Source organism: Marmota flaviventris, chromosome 2, assembly GCF_047511675.1.
Source record: "Marmota flaviventris isolate mMarFla1 chromosome 2, mMarFla1.hap1, whole genome shotgun sequence".
Lineage (NCBI taxonomy): Eukaryota > Metazoa > Chordata > Mammalia > Rodentia > Sciuridae > Marmota > Marmota flaviventris.
The window spans coordinates 159,296,938-159,315,587 of NC_092499.1; the positions used below are offsets into that span (position 1 = coordinate 159,296,938).

General features: G+C 40.8%; 1 protein-coding gene across 1 annotated transcript in view; it reads right to left on the reverse strand.

Moving 5' to 3' along the window:
* Nucleotides 1-11,450: 11,450 nt before the first annotated feature.
* Slc24a3 (solute carrier family 24 member 3) overlaps nt 11,451-18,650 on the reverse strand; it is a 538,383-nt gene continuing 531,183 nt past the window's right edge. Inside the window, exons 16-17 of the mRNA XM_027922464.2 lie at nt 16,607-16,672; nt 11,451-13,110 (exon numbers count right to left, since the gene is read on the reverse strand). Of these exons, the coding sequence (XP_027778265.2) occupies nt 12,961-13,110; nt 16,607-16,672 (216 nt within the window). The 3' untranslated portion in view covers nt 11,451-12,960. The remainder of the gene's footprint in view (nt 13,111-16,606; nt 16,673-18,650) is intronic.

Below are 18,650 nucleotides of genomic sequence, written 5' to 3' on the forward strand. Positions count from 1 at the left end.
AGTGTATTTTCTTGTGCCAGGTCCTTGTTAATCCTGAGAAGAGACCACACACCAAAACTCCTCACTGCTTTGGTATTCTATGTGAGTCGTAGGAAATAAAAGTGCCAGAATAATATACCTCATTTGTTTTCATCTTGTACTTTTTGCAAATGTAATTCTGTAATGGCAGACCCAGCAGAAGTGAAAGAGGCAATGAACACCACTACCCACTTGTTTTGCTTTACATTTGACTTGGGGGTGCAAAATAGGGAAGGGAGAGTTGGGGTGCAGTAAGGACAGCAGGAAGTCCCTAGGAAAGGAAAACTTAATCTAGAGGAAAATTCAGAGACTGCCTGGGTTTAAGATTCAGAATGGAGCATGCAGAGAGCTGTGATTAAATTCAATTCACAAGCTGCAGAGAACGGATTTCCATTCTCACTCACATGATTGCACTTGGTGATGCCCACACAGCAGATGACAATTACTACTCCCGTGAGCATAGAAATTACCCAGTCGCTGTGCCTGTGGGTCAAGTCATCTGCTCCTCTATTTCCTGACTGTGTTTGTTTCTGGCTTTGAGAGTTGCTTGCTATTCTGCTGGGTCCCAATTATCATATCAAAATTAATAGCCTAAATGTCCTCTGGTGGGATCTGTCCTCAAACATCTTCCAAAAATTGTTGTTACATAAAATCATTCTGTTCCTTGCTCTATTTTCTGCCCATTTTTGTTAAATATGTTAACTTTCCGGGTAAATTTTTTTTTTCCAGAGTCTCAAAGGAGAAATCTCTTTTCTTTAAAGTGAGGCAAAGCCTTGCTGAACTTCAGAAAGAAAAACATAGCATCTGTCCCCAAGTCCTCATGGAAACGGGTCAGGCCCATTGTGCTTATTAGTACAACTCAGGGATTTCTAACATTAGCAGGATATCTGACCCCATATTTGATGTGCGTCCATGTCTTAAGAAGTGAGTGGGGTGAATTTGAAAATCAGGTGAGATCCACCTTGAGTTAGATCTTGGCCTTTCAGTTGAATTGTATACATCTCCTTCTTTGTCTCTATCAAAACGAAAGCTTACTGGAACTGAAATGTGTCTATTTTGCCTTTTGCATTTCACTGATCCATTCCCAATTCCAAATGTGCTGCTGTCTATAACTGCGGGTCCACTTTGGCAATTCTGGCAACCTGCTCTGATACTGGACAATGCAGAGAAACCCCATGGAAAAAGACTCTGCTGACGGCTATTTGTGTTCTGTAAAGCAGAATAGACAGCTACTGGCAGCACTTCTGAGACTTGACATGTTTGTGCAAAACACTGGGGGGTCTTGTTAAAGTGCAGGTTCGGAGGCAGAAGGACCAGGTGGGACCTACAATACTATGTTTCTAACTAGTTCTCAAGAGTCACTGCAGCCATTGCTGCCCGGGACCACCCTTTGAGAACCAATGCTCTTGGGCAGTCCTTCTATTTCAGGGCAGCCTCATAACCTTGGTCTAAGGCAGAAGTGGTAGCTTCTCCACACTCTGGAAGAATCTGTGATCTTTATTGGCCAAATGGGCCCCTTGAAATACTGTCTACTTGCTCTGCCCAATGTTGTAGTCACTAATCAGCTGTGGCTCTTTACATGCAAATTTAAATTAATTAGTGAGAAACAAGATCAACACTTTATTTCATTTGCACGAGCCACATTTCCAGTACTTGGCAGTCCCATGTGCCTAATAACTACTATATTAGACAGCACAGATATAGAACATTCCATTCCTGCTGGACAATGCAGGAAGTCCTACTGGACAATGCTGAACTATAACAATTCCAAAAATTCTCTCTCTCTATCCACCTACCACCCTACATCAAAGCTGAAGGTCAAGGCCTTCCCACACTGTGTAACAGAGGTGCAGGACTCATGGCAATCCTTTTGGAATCTGGGCAAAGAAAAATATTCCAAGTGATCTGATTATACTTCCTGGAGTCAGTGGTTCTGAACCAAGGATAGGTGTTAGAAATTCCTGGGGGTGGAGGGCTTAAATAAAATCCAAGGTCCTGGTATATCAAGCAACTGGATAATCAGAATCAGAATTGTTGGTAGGTAGGGTAGTTGGACATTATTGCTCCTAAATGCACTCTAGGCGATTCTAACTTGGGGCTGGAGTGAAGAATCACTGCTTTAGGTCTGAATGAAGTGCCTTGATTTACCTTGACCCATAGAGCAGAGAGGGTTAGGAAACTGTTTTCTGTTCTCATCAAAATAGACTACTCTATTATCTAACTGATTTTTTTTTTTTTTTTTGCTGAAGTTGAACTTAGGGGTCTCAGAAATGCTAGGCAAGAGCTCCACCCCCCAGCTACATCCCAGCTAAGTGAATTTGGCACACACACTAGGCACACACACTAGTCTCTATCATTCCTCCCCTCTACTCTTCCTAGTCTTTACTGACCACTATTCTACTCCCTTTTTTCTATGACCTGAAAGTTCCCAGCACAGAGAAATGATAAATATTTGAGGAACTTGAAATGCATTACACATTGGATACATGTATTGAATTATTGTGCTGTATACCATAAATATCTACAAATAGTCTGTGTTGATTAAAAATAAAAAAGGAAAAGAAATATACAACCCTCCAGGGAACTCTATGAACAGCCAGCAGAAGGCTGCTTTAGTCTCCTCATAGTTTTTTTTTTCATATGAAGAATCTGAGAGTCAAGACCAAAAGCTTTAAATATTTTAAATATTTTAATATTCTGGCAGGGACTAAATAACCGGCATCCACACTGCAGATTTCTCATGTAAGAAGAGAAATTTGGCAGCCCTCAAAAGTAAACAGAGACCTTTTGATATTTCTTAGCTTCAAGGGCTCCAAATTGGAAATCTACTTCATCCGTAGAGGTCAAGATGGAAAACTAAAATGTTTTTATATCAACACATTTCTTACACCCATCAGTACTGCTGTTATCTTTAGTTGTATTATTCTTACCAAGTGATTACCTGGATGGGGGGGAAGCATTCGAGTTGGTTGTGGGATTTTGAATTCTGTATGCTACATGCATAAATTCAGAAAATATGTTTTATAAAAACAGAAAAACAAAGTTTCCTGACTTCTACCTTACACTTGCCAAACTACATACAGAGAAATGGGGAGGTAATGTAGAAAGAACTGTTTAGAAACAGAACTACTGTGATTTACTACCTGAACTTATTCTGGTATTAAGAGGGCAGAAACTTTATCTAGGTCTGGTATGTAGAGGTGGGGCATTGGCAAGTGATTAAGGTCTTTGGGTGGAGCCCCAATAATTGAATCCTGGTGGCTTCATCAGAAGAGGGAGAGAGACCAGACAAAGAGACAGATATATGCATACTCCCTATCTCTCACTGTGTGATCTCTTGTTTTGGGACTCTGCTAGCAAGAATGCCCTAACCAAATGGAAGTCCTTAAACTTGCATCTCTGGTACCACCAGGCAAAATTAATGTCTCTCTCTATCTCCCTGTAAAGTTAGCCTGCCTCTGGTGTTTTGTTATAGTAATGAAATATGAACTAATACAAACACTGATTACAACAAAGAAAACCAAAGTATTTCTGCTGAATTAGCATTTGTGCAGCAATGACATTATTCAAATGATGGATGATGTAAACATGAGTATCTGAGCAGAATCACAGATCCATGTATACCTGATACACTCTGAAAAGGCTTCTATTTTGTTTGGAATCACTATGTCCTTTTTTTTGAGCAGTTGGCCATCTGCTACCATAGACATTTTTCTCCTGGCAGGATGGAAACACACTGGGAACTTGGTCCATTTAATGTTATATCTGTTTATAACTTAATATTGATTAAAAATGAAGCCTAAGAAATGCCAAGGGATCCTTGGTCATGATGATTTCCACATATGATATTTGTGGTTAGTTCAATGAATCTCTCACTGCTGTTTGCCATCTCCAGCATGTTTGATGGTCTATGTAGAGCTAAGGTTGAATTGGGAAACCACCACGTGATCATTTACTAATACACTGTGAAGATTTTACCATCTATGACTCTGATTTTCTTTGGGGGAAAATTTTCCAATTAAGTAAGAGTTGAACAAAACACTGTCATTTTATCCCCAAGGCTGGCATTGGCTAGAAAGAAAGGATGCTATGAGTGAACAGATAACTAGCTACTCCCCCAATCTCAAGACCAACCACTGTTATTAAAAAATATATTTACAACATTAGCCAGTTTTTGGCTTGTTATGGTAACTGACTTTATCATTGTGTTACATCAGATAGTGACTCTAAAGCATAAACAAAGGAAAGCAACACAGACCTTCTGGTGACCATAAGACACACAGAGGATAATTAGAAAGTAAGTAACCTGTAGCCCAAAGGATTGCATTGTTTTGCCTACTGTACGTATTATAACTATTAAAAAATACTCTTGGTCCCTAAACTGACTTCCATGCTTCCTTTCATACTCAAGGGAAGTATTCTTGAACTTCTGTATGTGTTAGAGTGGCTTGTGAAGCTCATGATGGTGCCTGGCTTCTTCTCCAAGCCATGAGTCTACTGGAAGTTTACGAAGCACGTCGTTGGCTGAGAGCCACCAATCATTGGCTTGTCTCCTGTGGATTCCTTTAGCTGCAGAAGTGTCTGCCTCTTCTGGAGCTTTCCATCTCCCATAAGATGGCACCCTTTGGAGACTTCACTTTTTTCAGAGGTCCAGCACACACACGTATGATATTAGAAAGGATGAACTTATCCATAGCTGTTGCCAGGCAACAAGCATATACCTTACATCTCCTTTAGTATGAGTGTATTTAGTCCTTAGAAAATCTGAAAATTCTTCCTGGATAATGACACGGGAATGAGACCAAACTTTTTTTTTTCCCCATACAGATGATTTCCAAATGATGTACATTTAAAAAAAAAAACAATAAAAATAAAGATGAAGTTCAGATGAAGCTGAAGGGAAATATACAGAGTAACTTGTGAGCTATCATATCAAAATTCATACAAGTCTCACTGTCTTTACAACATTCTTAACTTCTGGAGGGAAATCACCTTTTTTCTTGTCTAAATTGATAGGATGTTTGAGCTTGCAGGGACCTCATTGATCATGTGGTCTGATGCATTCACATGGAGAATGAGAGGACAGTTCAGGATTCCCATCCTTGACTCTAGAGCCTGCTGACTCCTCTGAATTATTATTTGCTTAAGAAGAAGGATAATATTATGGCTATTGCATTTTTATTGAGAGTTTGAAAATTGGAGTAGGAATGTCCACCCCCCCCTCTTTTTTTATTCCATGTATTATAGAACCTGGGTGAGCCAAAATAAATCCAGCCCTCCCTGTTTTGGGGTCTCTTGATAGTGTGAGTCCTCTTCATGACAACTCTTGAAAACATCCCCTCTATCAATTCCAGGCCAGCGGAAGAGAGAAGTCAAGTCACACTGTCTGTGACATATGAAAGGCGCATGTAGGAATTGTCAGGGCAGAGACTAATATGAAGCAATGTGAAGCAGGAGGAACTCAGAAGCATCAGGGACCTCTTTGCTTCATGGACCAGGGCTCACAAGCAGTTAACTCTCAGAAAAAAAAAATAATGCATGATCTGGATTTCCCTCATGAAGGCCAGGGGAATGCTTACCACTCACCCTCAAAGGCTGTCTTAGTTCAGACTTTACATGTATAAATGATAAAACTTTCTGCATAGCCAGTCAACCCATGTTAAATTACTAAGGGGACATTATTCCTTTCCTAAGCAAATAAGCAGAGTTGAAATTTGGAATTCTATTAGGTTCCCTTTGAAAATAGCATAAATAGTTCTGTTACCATATTCATCCAAGGCACATTAGGTACCAATATCTCTGAGTAATTGATTTGCTTCATTTATAACATATGAGTGTATTTCTTGGCATGTGTTATGGCTTAGATGTGAGGTGTCCCCCAAAAGCTCACATGTAAGACAGTGCAAGAATTTTCAGAAGTAGAATGATTATATTACAAAAGGTATAACCTAATAAGTAGATTAATCTACTAACATGGATTAACTGGGTGGTAACTGTAGGCAAGTAAGGTGTGGCTGGAGAAAGAAGGTTGCTAAGGGTGTGCCTTTGGGGTTGGTATTTTAACCCTGTGAGCAGAGCTCTCTTTCTGCTTCCTGGCTGTCATGTCCTGAGTTGCTTTACTCTGCCATATCCTTCCAACCATAATGTTCAGCCTCACCTTGGGTCCAGAGCTATGTGGTCCATGATGGACTGAATCTTGGAAACTCCCCAAATAAACGTTTCCTCCTCTAATTGTTCTTTTCAGTTCTTTTGTTCCCAGTGAAGCCAAGTTTGCCAAAACAGCATGGATCTCAGCATTCTGTTTCTCCAAACTTCCTGGTTTCTCTGCCAAGAAGTGTTATTAGTGAAAAAATTAGTTGACAGATTAACTTTTGGCCTAGAAGTATAAAGAGGGCCTTAGAAATAGGAAGGAGTGCCTTAAAACCATTGTGTGGTGACATGAGTGGGTCTCAATTAACAGTGCTACCATGGGACACGTCTCTTGATTGGAGATGCCACCTTTAGGAAGGTAGGTTCCTTAGACCACCGAGGTTTTTAGAGTGATATGGTGCTCATCCTTGCCTTTGGGCTGACGGCCCAAACATCAAATGTTCTATTTTAGGAGTGGAAGGCTCCAAACTTCCTCCTTGTCCATTCTGGGTTATGTGTACCAACATTCAAGCCCACTTCATGGACTCAGAGCAAAATATTTAGTGGGCTTTATAAAATTGGGGCCTTTATCAGGTCATTCTGGAGTGCAGTGTATCCTGAGTTTTTATGGATTAGTCAAGAGCTCATGCGTGAGTTACAGTCTGGCCATAGGCAAGGACATGCCTGTTTCAATCATTTTACACTTGGGGGCTGACCCGTGGCCATGGTTTGTGCATGAAGATTTCTGAACCCCGGGAAGATGTGTGGTTGGGTGCGCTCTTCTAGTTTCTTAGGTAATATCACAATGGGGTACATGTGATTCTTCAAAGTACTTGGAGGCCCATTCTGGTGCAAAGCATTTATTTATTTCCCAAGCCATGACATATTGTTGGATTGATTTGCATCAAAATAACACATTTAGATTAGGAAGTTAGAGATAGAGATCCATGATTTTAACGTGCAAATATAGGCTCATTTGCAAAAAAAAAAAAATCTTCTATATTCACTATTAGTTTCTCTTGCCATTTACATTAACTCCTTTTCAACTTGAATTAAATTGGTGGTTTCTTGGCCCCATGTCTGTGTAATGAATGCTTCACTCAGAGTTTTGGCTTTCTTGCAGGTTTATCTTAAACCATGTTCTTTGATCTGTTTGATTTTAATTTGGAAGTTTATTCTATTTGGAAGCAGAAAGACTGCAGGATGATAGAAAATGTAAATTATAAAGAAATGGATATATTTATTTTTCTGCTTTTAGCCATTCATAGATCTTTGTGGAGACAGAAGAAAAAAATAATTTTGAAAGAATGAAATTGTACATTGGGCTTGGGGTGTGGCTCAGGGTAAAGTACTTGCTTAGCAATGCATGAGGCCCTGGGTTTAGTCTCCACACCACCAGAAAAACAAAACGAAAACAAAACAACCCAATAAATTATACGTTTGAGTGTGTGTGTGTGTGTGTGTGTATGTGTGTTTCACAATCTGTGAACGAATATTGGTGGAGGTTAATGTAGGAAAAACATGGCTTAGTGGGCAAAATTATTTATATCAGTAATTCTCAAAGATCCAGAATTATTAGTATCTTTGAGTTGGTAAGAAATACATATATTTTGTGCTCATCCTTCAGTCTTTTCTGAGTCAGCAACTCAGGGGCAGGACCCAGAAATCTGAATCTTAAGAAGCCTCTAAGCAATTCTGAAGCCTACAACAGGTTGAAAATGCAGATTAAGACAAGAAGATAGATAAATACAGGCAAACAGATTTGTTTTCATAGATGAAATTGAGAAAAGGTATAGAATATTTAAGCAGCTGAACAATTCCACCTGCTATGATAACAAAATTTTAGATGGTGGAATTGATATATCAGAAATCTATAATCAAAGACATTCTCCTAAGAACAAAGCAATAGACATTTTGGTTCAACCCATTGGTGGTTAGAGAGATGATTGAAGAGTACAGGTTTAGTATGTTGCATCTGGAAAAAAAAAAAAGGATCATCCTCAGTCATGGGAAGGAGATGAAATAGCCGACATCTCAAAGAGAAAGATACGAAACAGAATGGAGTTCATTTTTTTTCTGAACTAAAAGAAATATTAGTTTTACACTGAAATCACCTTCATACGCAAAAGCGTCTGTTTTTAGCAATGACCCATAAGCATGCTCTGAAGTAGCCAAAAAGCAACCAAAAGGATTCTAAAACTCCTCATCACATTTCATTCCAAGTTTTGTGTGCAGTTTTCTGGAATCAGTTATTGAATTTATTATACTAACCAACCAAAAATACATTACCAAATTCAACTTTTGATAAGTAGGGTAAGTTGGAAGCTATGTAAAGAAGAAACTTAAGCAATAGGTACATATGCCTATGCAAATTAATTCAAGTAAAAAAAATTCCTTAAATGACATACATGCCAAAATTGCAATCTTAAATCTTCCTTTCTTTCCTACCTGTAACAAAAACAAAGACCCAAACTAAAGGAGCATTAACTGTGAATAATCACTGTGTCTAAAAATCTCTACAACTTGGCAAGAATGTTTATTAAGTAGAGGTTTAGTAAGAACTTCTTAAATTAATGAGACTACTGGGTGCAATTTATTACAGAAATAAATACCTCAAGTGCAACAGTGGCTTGTTTAAAAAATGTTGGTGGAGTTTTATTACTCTGCCCTGTGTGCTGAAACTAAGCAAAAAGTTCAACGTGGGATCAGTCTTGGGGCATGGCACAATTTATCTTCTACTTACTACAGAACTCCCATTTTCAGTCCTCAGCTCTTGACTCTCAGAATCTCAGAAGTGCCTACATCTCTGGATGATGAAACAATGAATGCATAACTTTTTATTTATTAGAAAATAATTGTTGAATCCATTCCATTCCTGCAGTTGTTTGATAATAGGCAGATTTGGGAAATTTTTAAATGTCCACTGGACTGTTTTCATATAGTTTTGGTATCAGAGAGATGGTATGTGTTTGTTGTACATTGAGCAACCACAGCAGAGATCACTAATTAATATGAGTCTTATAAGACACTAATTAATATGAGTCTTATACCAAAATCCAATATGGAAATGTCCCATCTATTTGAAAATAGTTGGCTGAAATGGGTCAGAATCATGAAATGAGTATTCTATAATAATGGGATAATTATCTCATTTTGAAAAGGGAAGATAAAACTTGAGAGAAATAAATTCATTATGACCAATTTCCCACTTTTACTTTTTTGCCAACAATCTGAACATTTGCATGAATAATAAGGTAAAGTTCCAAGGCCATATTTGACTAGAGTTGTAACTGGACGTTGTTCTTGACTTTACAACACAACTGAAAACTATCTGAACTTTATATTGCTATCACTTCCCATTCCCCTTTAAACCTTTATTTAGGCTTTTCCTTGAAGTCTGAGTGTTTAAAATGAATTCAAATTTACTGTTTAGTATACACCTAGCTCCAAATCCAATTTATGACTTTAAAGTTTGAAGCAAAAGGTGTAGGGAAACCTAACAACCCTCACCCCTGACTAAAGGGGGTCTCTTTAGGGATATTATCAAATTGGGGATATGGAAAAAAAGTTCTTTCATTAAACACATCTCAACTCTTCTCAGCTTCCAGCAGAAGCAAGGGATATGGTAACACCAGCAATTCCACATTAATGGGCTGTCAGCACCCTGAAAACCACATTCTCAATCAATAATTCAAGGCGTTTTTGTGCATGGCTGGGATCTAGACAGATACAGGCTAAGTTCTCACTTCAGAAAGGAAACACTCTTAGTTCTTAAACCAGCAATTCTTGTGGATGAAGATAAGCACACTGTCTCATTCCACAATTTTCACTTTGGAGAACTGAATAACAATTTCTAAAAATTTCATAGAAAATGTATTTTTTTTTTTACATAAAGCTTCTGATCGCAGTCTTTGCTTAAGATATAGCAAAATGTTTACACATGAAATTATCTAATGCTTTGTAAGCACCGATCAGTGTAATGATACAGAACAGAGAAGTTTATTTTACACTATCCTGAGTTAGGGTTAGGGTATTTGTAAAATACGCAAATATTGTAGTAAAACTTTCTAAGATGTAAATACTCAAGACAAAGTCAAGGACCTACAATTACCTCTCCGCCAGGAAAATATATTTTTAAACAGTTAAATAAAGTTGGCGTTGTGAATTAGTAACTTTCTGATTCCTGCAACTAAATTGTGTTTATTTCAGGTGAAAATGTTGCTTGTGTACCAATTTTGGATCTTGGTAATTACTCTTTTTAGAGTCTTGCAGGATCAGAAAATGTCTTAAGTCTGGCCCAGTGGTGCATGCCTGTAATCCTAGCAACTCGGAAGGTTGAGGGCAGGAGGATCACAAGTTTGAGGCCAGCCTCAGCAATTTAGTGAGGTCCTCAGCTACTTGGTGTGACCTGATCTCAAAATAAAAACAAAAATTAAAAGAAGGGCCCTGGCAGGGCCTTCTTAAAATTAAAAGAAGACCTCAGTGCTAGAGCATTCCTGGGTTTAATCCCCAGTAACCCTTCCCTCAAAAGTGGCTTTTTATAACTATGTATTAGTGTCTCTTTTAAGGAATCATCTTTGGAGGATGTCTTACTTTTCATGATTAAAAGCTTATCAAGTCAGAGAGGATGGGGAACTGGACCACAGCCAAGCACCAACTTCAGGACTGTGATGCTCTTCTTCTCCTGTCCACTTGAAGGAGGAATTCCTAACATAATGTCACATGGATTCTATGACAGGTGGAGTTCCAGAATTTGATGACAGGACCACAGGTCCAAACTTCCTTCAGTATTTAGAGAGGATGCATGACTTGCCACTTTATTCTTGCAATCTGACAGACATATAGCAGCTTTCTAAACCCAGAATATACCAACTCAGGATCAGCAGAAGTGCAAATCCCTGCCATGCAATTATTGCAGTCATTTTGCTTTCCGTGCGGTGCATTCTCCTCATCAGAAAAGGGACAACATTCCAGAGGAGAAAGGAATGCGCTTTGCTTGAAGAAGGATACAGAACAGAGAAGTTTATTTTACACTATCCGTCCAAGAAAACAATCGCCATAAACCAGTGCAAAATGTGCAACAGAATCAATAAGTGTGTCTTAGCTCTGAGAGCCCAAATGAGTGATTTCCCCTCCTGTTCCTCGGTTGGGCAGGTGTGCCCGCAGCTAAGGCTGCCCTGGGTTTGCACCGCAGACAGAAAACAATCAACCAATTTGTAGCAGGTTATGTTTTTTTACAATTCATACCAGAATGTGTACAAGGAACTGGGAAAACCATACCGAATGAATGGATAAGTGATCAGTGCTTAAAGTAAATACAAGGGACAGCACGGGCAAGAATCCACAGTTTCAATAAATACTAGTGTAACAAGCATGGGTGTGTCTCAACTTGGTGGAATTGGTCTGCATAATAATTCAGCATCATACAAAATCTAGCAGGGCTGTTGAGCAGTGATTGGCAAAGAAACGTTCACAATAACTTATGCCCTTGAGCGAGTCTGCATTTAACACATTCTGTGGTTTCCAAGGTGTCAGGTCTCTCTGCTTTCTCCTTCCCTGGCCATCCCTCCAGGATGGGAGGGGTGGAGTCAGGCCAACTTGGCGGTGGCATTCCATGAGAAAGGACGTTTGCCCAAGAGCCAGCCGTCAGGGTCCAGTGTACTCGATACCAAGTGGCAAATTGGGACTTCATTGACGAGGTCTGTGCAAAATGCGCTTCTCTCCATTTTCCAAGAAACCAGTGTCTGTAACTCCTGCATGGAAAGCAGTGGTGGCCTCTGTGTCATTCCCTGTCACCCCAAATAACCCAGCAACAAGAGCACATCTCAAGGACTCACATGTTGGGGACGCTTCTGTCGTTGACTGCCTGGTGCCTTGCGGATGGACAGTGTAACCAGGGCCCCTGTGTCAAAGGCCTCAGGCAGGCTAGAACTATTGCTTGTAAAACTAGAAAGAACCTAGTGAGAAATAGATGGTCTCAGTGAACATGTGGGAAGCAGTTTTTTTCCTGCAACACCTTGCACCCCCAGCCCCCAGGTGAAGCCCACAGGACTTAGCGAAGCATCCTTGGGCAGAAAATGTCATACATCTGTTCTCTGTGGCCTTACCCAGCCGCTCCTCGACTAAGCACTAAATCCATGCATACTTCATTGTGCCTGGGATTCACTCCCAGAAGACACAGCAGTACAACCTGTGGATCATCAAATATCCAGGCCTAGTGAAAGAAGACGCAAGGGATGTCCTCCATCTCTGGAAGAAAAGTAATCAAAGGGGAGCCACCCCCCAAATAAAAAAAAAAAAACCCTCAAGCCCAGTAACCTAGGAATTACCTCCAAACAAAACACAATCCCAGACATTCCTCGTCAATGGACCCTCTCCTCTATTTCTTCAACAGTCTTAGGTCATAAATTAGGGTAGTCTTCCATCAAATAACTTAAAAAAGGAAGAGGGATTGTAAATAAGTTGTGCCTGGCTTGGGCCAGTTAGCAGCCAGTTTTGTTCTAGAATCTCAGTCACGGTTCAAAAATGGAGCTTGAAAATTCACGTGGATGGTAGATGTCTTCAGATGGAAGAGGCAGGGAGGGGCCAGTTGGCAGGTGAGAGGGGGCCAGGTGGGACGAAGGAGCAAGGAGGTGGGGGAGTGAAGGATGTGGCGGGGGGAGCCTGGGCCACCAGGACAGGAATGGAGGCCTGTGGACAGCACAGGAGAGACGGACGCCGCGGCCCTTGAGGGCCCGCATGACTTGGGGGATGCGGCCAGGTCTCGTATTGCACAGAAAAGAAGGATCTGGGCCTCTGTAGGTGGCCAGAGGATCAGTGGTCCCCGCACATGGGTAAGTTCACGAAGGTGAACACGTTGAACTCCGTCATGATGGAGAAGCACAGGAACACGCCATACAGGAAGAGACAGCCGCACCCCAGCTTCTTATCCAGCTGCCACTTGTTCAGGTGAACCCCAAACACCTGCAACAGAGAGAATGGGTCAGAGGGCACTGGGAAGGGTTATGGGTGGTGGGCCTTGGATAGGGTGCTGAGTCTCTCTGAGCCTGCAAAGTCTATCCCTTTAGATGGTGGGGGATAGGAATGTCAGAATCAAGAAAAGAAGAAATACAGACCAGTTGGGGCAGTGGGGAAAGTAATTTAAAAAGGGAAAATGAGCTGGGCATGGTGGTGCACACCTGTAATCCCAGCTACTCAAGAGGTTAAGGCAGGAAGATCACAAGTTTGAGGCCAGCCTGGGCAACTTAGCAAGACTCTGTCTTAAAACAAAAAGGGCTGGGGATGTTGCTCAGTGGTCAAGTTCTCTTGGGTTCAATTCCCAGTACCCACTCCCCACCCCCCACACAGAACAAAGAAGGAAAACAAACAAACAAACAAAAAGAACTATTGGTAGGGATACAGCTTGGCTATAGGACACTTGTGTAGCATCTCCTGTGTGGCCCTCCACTGTGCTGTCCAAACAGGCCTTGGCTTGCGCTAGGGAACACCATCCCTGCAGGCCTCTCAGGGTGGCATTGCCCAGCAGTTCCTCTGATGTGCACAAATCTCCTCTCATTGCTGCTCCTGGAGGTGAGGACATTGTCATTGTGGGCTTTATTTCTGCTTCCAAACCATTTTCCTTCTCTCCTTCCTCAAAACACTAAGCCTGGAATCTCAAGTCTTCTGTGTCTCCCTGTCCCTCCTTGATTGCAGTCGACCATGCAACCCTGGCCACTCCATTTGTAGGAGTTTTATGTCTCAGCTCATGGTCACACTACCATTTTTCTCTGTTTTGGTCTTTCTCTCAAGTCTTTGACCTCTGTCTTGCATCAGCCAGTCACCACCTCCACACCCATTTAAAATTAAGTGAAATGAGATAAAAATGCAAACTCCTCAGTTGGTTGGAGTGCTCAATATTCACATAGAATCAGAAACTACTATCCAGAACAGGTCCGGGCCATTTCATTTGAGAAAGTTCTACTGTACAAGGCTGTGGCCTCCACCTTGCTATATTATCAAGAGCAGAAACATCTGTGTTATATTGACTGCAATTTCCTTTCCAGGTTCTTTCCATGTGGTACCCCAACTCCCTCAACTCTGCATGCCCCCACAACCTATTGTTACCATCATAATTTCACTGGGCTTTGCCTATCTTGATCCTTCCCTCCCCTTCTTACCCTGCTTTTATTCTACTGGCAATTGCTAGAATCACTTCAGAGCACCCACCTGGATTCCTGGCCTCTCTGTCCTGGCTTAGCTAAGCCAAAGCCCTTTGGTTCAAGCCATGTTTTCATCTAAGCCGTGCTCCAACCACACAGCTGACCACCAGGACTGGGGAACAATGCCCAGTTATTTTGAATGGCCTCACTTTAAATTTGAGAACACTAACCTTAGGTGGTTCATTAATGTTTCAAAGCAAGCATCCTGTCCTTCCCTACTCCCTCGTTGATTTCTTTTCTCAACTTTGCTCTCTCCTGAAGCCTCCAATGCTCCCTTTTCACCCTCATTTCCATTTCATAGATTCTCATCACACACAGGCCTCCGCACCTCTCTCCCATTAGTGGAGACCCACTGTCCATGGCCAACTCCATGTGGGCACCAGATCCCTCTCTCATACTGCTTAAGAATGTGGTTTAAACAACTCCCCTCTCTTTTATCTACATTTCCATATCTCACCCCCAGATTATGCCAGTTGGCGTACAAAGATGCTGTTCTCTCTCTCATATTAAAAAGCAACACTTAAAAAATTCCCATTCCTCTGTCCTTTACAATTTATCTCACAGATTATCTGAAAGAGTTTCAAATACCAGCTGTCTCCTACTTCTTCTCCCATTTTCTGTTAGCTTATTCCACTAACCCTCTGCCCATCATGCCACAAAACCACCCTCATCAAGAACATCCATGGCTTTGCAATTCTAATGCTAATGGCTGGGCTCAGGGCTCACTTGACACAGTTGATCACTCCCCCCACTTTGAAACTCCTTATCCATTTGGCTTCCAGGATGACACATTCTGCTGGTTTCCTTCCAACCTCTACAACCACTCCTTCTTTGTTTGTTTACATGTCTCATCTTCATCTTTTTGACCTTGAAGTGTTGGAGAACACCAAGACTTAGACCTTGGGCCTCTTTTCTGTCTACACTCACTCTCTTAGGGAGCTTATCAAATAGCAGGGCTTCTGTCTACAGCTACATCTACATTCTGGTATCTCCAGCTTGGATATTTTTGCTGAACTCAGATTCATATTTCCAGTGGTTTTCTTGACCTTTCTTCTTGGAGGTCAAAATAGGCATTTGAAAATTGTTCTTTCTTCTCAAACCCATTTCCTCTTTCAATAACCTAATTTTGACCACACAGGTGGTTGCTAGCTCAGGATCCTGTAGCATGCACAACTATAGTACATCCTAAAGAGAAGCACAGGGTCTACAAACATGCACTCAAACATCAGCTGGCATGCTCCACAATTCATTCAGTGTCAGTAAAGACAAGTCAATTAACTTCTTAGGCCTCAGCCAAAAAATCTGTATAATGGGGCTGATATTAGTGACTACTTCATGGGAGCTCCAAATGGGAAAGTATATGCAAAGCATTAAGCACAGTGAATGGTTATTTTAAATATCAAAACTCCAAGTTATACTAGATCTGAGGAACCTTCTAAACTATGAAATGATCAATTATGTAAACTTTCATTTTGACATAATAGTAAGGCAGTATTTGCTTTGGTAATATTTTACCATTAGATTCACGTCCTGAATTACCTTTCTTACTTCCTGCCTACCCTTATGAATTCCCACTCTCCAGCATATGTCCATTAACAACATGCCAAGTGAAATTCAGTCAATATTTTTTTGAAACATTAAGGAAAAAAACTTACTGCATTTCAGTGTTTGTAAAAGTGAAAATTCAACCGTATACATGTATGCTAATGGATAGTTCATGTGGGTCAGTTCATGTGTTGGCATCAATTTGTTCCTACCAAACATGTTAGTAGATTTGGAAATATTCAAGTACGCAGAAGACTGTAATGGCCAAGATAGTGGAAAAACATAAAAGCACATTGTAAATAAAACATATTCTTAGTTCCTGAGTATTAGTCAAACCCATGAATTTATGGAGCTGTTTTATAACCCAGAACAATAAATTAATTGCAATCTACCCTTTGATGGCAATCTTATAGAAAAACTGGGAACTTCTTTGATGACAATCTTATAGAAAAACTGGGAACTCCTCTTTGCTTTTGGTAAAATATTTTGGGCAGGGCCATTCTTCTGAGAAGAGGAAAGCTGGCTCCTTTCAGAAAAAAAAGAGTCATTCTAGTGGATGGCTATAATCCACTTCCAGAAGAAATAGCCAGGGGACAGAACATCTGGAGGTCTACTGTTCCCATATACCAAGAGGCCAAGTCCATCTGGTCTCCAAAGAACCTGGAAGAAGGGAAGAATATATGAACTTAAGAATGGAAAGAGATTTGCAAACCTACCGTAACAAAGACAGAAGCCAGGAGCAACCCCACAGAGTAGATCAGCCCCCTGCTATTCAGTCGAATCTGTAAGAAAGGATTAGATAGAGTTAGGCTCCTGAAAAAGGCATCACCTAACCATGAATCCAAATCTTTCCCCTCAAGAATGGCAAATCAAATGTCAGTCATGGCAGTCATGCCCTGTACTTGAGATGTGCGCTTTTGTAGAAATGCAGGTTTATCCTTCTCTTGTCTACTCTCAGCATGGTCCTGTTCTTACCTTCAAGAGTGGCGCCCCATGACTATTCAAATGACCACTCAAATTCTCCATCCCGTGTTGTATGATTTTTGTTGTCCACAAGACCGTTCTGTCAACCCAATCTCTCTAGAGCTATTGCTTTCTCCAACTCATACTACTTTTAGGGTGAATTTTATCACATGATGAAAAATGGGTGATAGGAGAATGTAAATCGGCTTTTTATCTTTTCTGCATAAATTTGTTTGTGTTCTTTTCCTAACTTGATGGAAAGAGGTGAATGAGATGCTATAGTGAGCAACATATAAGAGAAAAAAGTTAAAATTCTATTTCTGATATTAGTAGAAAGGACTTTAGGGGAGTTTGTATTTTATTGTAAGTAATGGATTAACAGGAAAATTTTGAATAGAGAGAAGCAGTTTTTTGAACTGTTACAGAATAATGTTGTTTAGTAGAACTTTCCAAAATGATAGGAATGTATCTGTGCTTCCAGTGTGGTAGCCATTAGGTACATGTGGCTGGTCAGTAAAAGAACAAAATGTTTAATCCTATATTTTTCAAAAAATTAATTTAAATTTCATTTAAAGAGTGTGATTAGTTGCTACAGAATTTGGCAGAGAAAGTAGAGTATTGAGGGGCCAACTTGACCCACAAAGATCATAGAATTACTTCCAAAGTCTTCTGTCACGAGTCTGCCTTGAAATAGAAGGGGCGCCTGAGAGCAGTGGTTCTTAAAGGATGGTCCTGGGATGGCAGAAGCATCTCTTGGAAATTTGTTCAAATGCCATGATGTCAGTCCTACCCAGACCTCCTGAGTCAGAAGTTCTGGTGGGAGGGTGGAGCTCAGCCTTCTGTGTTCTAATAGTCCTTCAAAGTGATTCTGATGCCTGGGAAAGCTTAAGAACCACTGATTTGGGGAAAGTAGAAAACCTAAATCCACTTCTTTTGATCTCTGAAGGATTCTTGGGGACGGAACTTTGGCATTCACTTTTACAAGTGCTTTTAGAATCTCTTCCATATCTTCAGGTTGAGGCTACAGCCCCCTGATCAATGCATATAGTCCTGAAGGAGTGAAAAGCTTAACTGGTTCATAAAAAGGGAGAATGAGACTGATTTGTCTCTTGTTTTCTTTAGAGAACTAAGTGGTGAGTATGAGTAGGAACAGTTTTGGGCCTTCTGACAAGGTTCAAGGTCTGTCATGTCCTGATTTTAACAGTTTACCACTGGGGTATGTGTTTAGGAACACGTATGTGTCCCCAAAGGTAGGAATGTTGGGTTCATCTTTTGGCGATAGGACCGTCAACCCTAAGTAAGCAATGCTGTGTCACAGAGGGAATGCCTCTTTCCATGGCAACTCGACAGTCTCTGTAAGTCCACCACTTGCTTGAAACCCAGCTGGGAAGTGGTTCGCAATCACCAAATGCCTTCTTAAGAATAAAAAAGGAATCAAGTCATATCTCTGTGGCATGAAAGCAATCAGTTGATCTGGTTAACAGAGTGTAGAAAATGAGAGATTGACTTCATCCCAGTCTGGCTGTCAGCTTAACTTCTTGCAGACCTCACCCTGGTTGCGGGCATAGTTTCCTCCTTATATCAGGTGGGTTGGTACAGAGAAGTCAATATCCAGGAGTATATCACCAATGCATTGTATTGAAAAAGATTATCTTCCCCAAATATACTCTCCACACGGATTCTCTGGTGATCCCACGTGTACATGGGCCCTGGCTGATGTTAGAGGGGAGAGGTGGGCCCAATATTGGAGCATCATGATGTCCCCTATCCCAAAGCAGAGGCAGGAATTTCCGGCTG